The sequence below is a fragment of the Notothenia coriiceps genome, unplaced genomic scaffold (assembly GCF_000735185.1).
Source record: "Notothenia coriiceps isolate Sejong01 unplaced genomic scaffold, NC01 NC01_scaffold00007012, whole genome shotgun sequence".
Taxonomy (NCBI): domain Eukaryota; kingdom Metazoa; phylum Chordata; class Actinopteri; order Perciformes; family Nototheniidae; genus Notothenia; species Notothenia coriiceps.
This window is the reverse complement of record NW_011339713.1, coordinates 556-3973: the sequence shown is the minus strand read 5'-3', so window position 1 is coordinate 3973 and position 3418 is coordinate 556. Positions and strand designations below refer to the sequence as shown.

At 40.3% G+C, this 3418-nt stretch overlaps 1 protein-coding gene across 1 annotated transcript; it reads left to right on the top strand.

The window, feature by feature from the left end:
• The first annotated feature begins 353 nt into the window (after positions 1 to 353).
• On the top strand, positions 354 to 3181 carry haus2 (HAUS augmin like complex subunit 2). Its single transcript, XM_010769342.1, has 7 exons — positions 354 to 477; positions 1098 to 1184; positions 1663 to 1761; positions 1931 to 2000; positions 2163 to 2295; positions 2726 to 2834; positions 2918 to 3181. The coding sequence occupies exons 2-7, from the start codon at positions 1098 to 1100 to the stop codon at positions 3032 to 3034; spliced, it is 615 nt and encodes a 204-aa protein (XP_010767644.1). The 5' UTR covers positions 354 to 477; the 3' UTR covers positions 3035 to 3181.
• Positions 3182 to 3418: the final 237 nt, after the last annotated feature.

Below are 3418 nucleotides of genomic sequence, written 5' to 3'. Positions count from 1 at the left end.
TAGACTAAACAGCTGAGGACACTGAATCACAGTTGTTGTCGCTTATGGCTCGGGGTCATCTACACCCCGAGAAGGGTGTGTTCCAGGTGTCCCACAACAATAACTATCTCTGACCGAGAGTTGCTCGGTCATAAACTGGTAACATCAACCAAATGCTAGGGCAGGGCAGCCCCTAGAGATAACGGCTGCTCAAGGGTGGGCATCTGCGTCAGAGGGCGAGGGAGGACACTATGGCAAATTATTCCCTGACACTATTTATTTTATTTATGAAATGTCATCCAAATTAAATATACATCGAAAGGAAAATACGATTGAAAGAAAACGACTGTACTGTATGTATCGTTAACTCCCTCCAGAAGGTGGCAGTAGTGCAACTCCAGCTGCCGTTAAACCACCAAAGAAGAAGAAAACAAACCATCGGGCGGGTTTAGTTTGGGTTGTTGTTGATATTTCACAAAGCATTTCTCTGAACAAACGGTAAGAAGAAACACTTAACTATTAATAACACTTTGGTGGTTTTGTGTACATTTTCATAAAGTGATTCTTACCGTAACAACTCTTCAGGGACACATTTCTCCACAGCTTGCATTGACGCCAAATCCCTTTAAAGAATCTACTAGTTTTAAACTAACTCGTCCTCTGTTTTAACATTAGGGGTTTAAAAAAGAAAATACAACATGATTTGGAGTTTATGAACTGATCTTCAATTGGGCTTGTGTTATTTACAGCACAACTCAAGTTTTTGTTGGTATTTTTATGTTTTACTACATGTAAATTCAATCTTCATTCTGGCTTTTAATGTGTGATTGTTGTTGTATTGCTTGATTTTAATGTGACTTAACTATATTTATTTGTTTGTTCTTTTTTGCCACTATCTCTGTAAAAGGACTTTGAGCACCTGTAAAAGCGCTTACAAAATAAATCTATTCGTAATCTATTATTATGTAAAAACATACAACTGTGCAATATATACTTAAATACTAGGAAATATAGTATTTACTACCGTCATCCTGCAGCTATTTCATTTATTTATTTATTTTATAATGCTGCTACTTATCCTTTTTGTTGTTTTAACCAGTTTTTTCTCCTTGTTTCAGATGCATCGGTGGGATTTGTCTCCGTTCTCAGTGACTCCAGCTGCCAGCCTGTTGGCCAGATGTGTCTCCAAAGATATTCTGTCTCAGGTCAGAGCTTATATTCTTTCATCTAGTCAGTAACAGAAAAAACAAGTATTAGAGAAACTCACCCATATGATGAAGACTCTCACAGGTTTGAACTTTAACGCCTGGATTAATCCATCCATAGTTGATGGTCAAATAAAAACATGAGGTCCAAACAGTGTCTAGCTCTGTCAGCACCTTGGAAATATTGTATATAAGTGAGCCTTAGTTTGAAGTTACTGCCAATGTTTCCGGTTAAGAAGTCACGGAAAAACACAACATTTAAACACAAAATGATCGCAAGAAAACATATTAAAACCACAAAAAGAAGCAAAATAACCAAAAAAGACACAAAACTACTACAAAGAAAGTCAAAAAACCTAAACGAGACACAAAATAACCAAAAGGAGATGCAGATTGAACACACAGATGTCCCTTTGAACCACAGTCATGTCCCCACAGAAGTAACACTTTAAAAATGAATGTCTCTACCTGTCCTCAGGGGGAAATAGACTCCGCCTCCTCCAGGCTGAGCCCCGTCTTCTCCAATCAGCTGCACGAGGCTGAACAGCGAATCAGAACGCAGAGACAGCTGGACCAGGTACGCTTCACTCTGACGTCACATGATCTTACCTTACACTTGTTTTAGGATGCTACGTTTTAAACCTGCAGAACATTTTGTTCCGAAGGTGCACGAAGAGCTGTTTTCTCTAATCAAACATCAATGTCATGTCTTAGTTTGAATTCCCTTGTTCTTCTTTCTCCTGCAGCTGCAGCTTGAGATGGATCTACTGAAGATGGAGAAGAAGACCGCTGACGTCACAAACAGTTTCTACCTCTGTGAGTGTTTCTATTTTTAAACAAAAAATGTAAAGCATCAGTGTGTTGATTTATTGTTCCAGCCACACATCTCATGTGCAGACTAAACCAACACTATGACATTTTTATATATATATGCTGTATCATTAGATAATTTAAACAAGTATATCTTTGTGTGTGCAGCTCGGAGGTTCCAGATGTTGCAGATGTTCTGCAGCCACCTGCAGGGTCTCCTGAAGGAGCAGAACAGTCTGAGGCAGCGCCTGATGAAACCTCTGGGTCGAACCAACCTGCCCGTCCAGGCTCACCTGCAGAGGTAACTGTTGGGGAAATACTTTCCTAGGCCCATAACTTTGACCCAGTTTATCAGTTTGCCTAAACCTTGAGCTTCTCTCAGTGTTTTGTCTCCTTATTCCTGCCTGATAGAGGTGTTATAGTGTTTTATCTTGTTATGCACAATGTTGGTTATTCTCTCAGAACTAGCTAAATACATGGATCTAGTGTAGAGATCTGCAGAACATATCTTTTGAATTCTCCGACCGAAGCTCCAAATAAACCATCAGTGTTTTTCCATCAAAGTTCCTGCTCTCCCCGTGTCTCTCTGAGTCTCCATTGCTTCAGAAGTTTCCATCACAGTAACATCGGTCTGACACAGAGGTAGTTTCCCTGTTGTCTTTTGGGTAGACGGCTGGAAACACAGAAAGAGACCGGCTTGTCCCCAGCTTCAAATGTCCTCTGTGTGTCAGGTTCGTGGTGGACGTGGTGAAGATGCTGCTGGACTTCATCCAGACTCTGGAGGAGAAGCTGACGTCGGTGCGCTGCAGTCCGTCCGCCATCGACCGCCTCGCTCAGCTGGTCAGTCACATGGTCCTACTTTAATATCCCACATGTACTTATCAAAATAAACCCATCCTACCCTCTTCTTCTCTCTGTATCAGAACACGTCTCTCGCTCAGCTACTGGCTCATGTGGCGGATGTGGAGAGTTTGTCCAATCAGGTGCTCCAGAGGAAGGAGGCGCACAGCAGCAAGCAGAGTGACAGTTCTGCTGGATGACCCTCTTCCTCCTCCTCATCCTCCTCCTCCTAATTTTATCTGATAAGCACCTTAACATGCATACTGTTTCTGAGTTTTTAATATAATTGTGTCAAATATTGCTATTTGTTTTAATAAAACCTGATGTTGGTAGAAACTTTTCAGAAGTGACTTTGTTTCTCTGTCAAATTACATTAAAAAACAACATTATTTTGGATTTATGTTTAATTGTTTGTAGATAACTTAAAAAAGATGCCAAGGTTATTTATTAGACACTTATTTATTTCTTACATTTCTGAACCTCACTAGCAACTTCATCAGACAACAACCCTTCAATCAGGAGAGACGGTTTTGATGTAAGAATACATATTTATTGCCAGGAATACACGAATGAATGTAATGGAG

Excerpts from the sequence above, each read along its gene's own strand:
- haus2 (XM_010769342.1), top strand. The coding sequence starts at position 1,098 with ATGCATCGGTGGGATTTGTCTCCGTTCTCAGTGACTCCAGCTGCCAGC. Across the intron at positions 1,185-1,662 it reads CCAAAGATATTCTGTCTCAG|GGGGAAATAGACTCCGCCTC; the intron begins GTCAGAGCTTAT and ends ACCTGTCCTCAG. Across the intron at positions 2,835-2,917 it reads TCGACCGCCTCGCTCAGCTG|AACACGTCTCTCGCTCAGCT; the intron begins GTCAGTCACATG and ends TCTCTGTATCAG.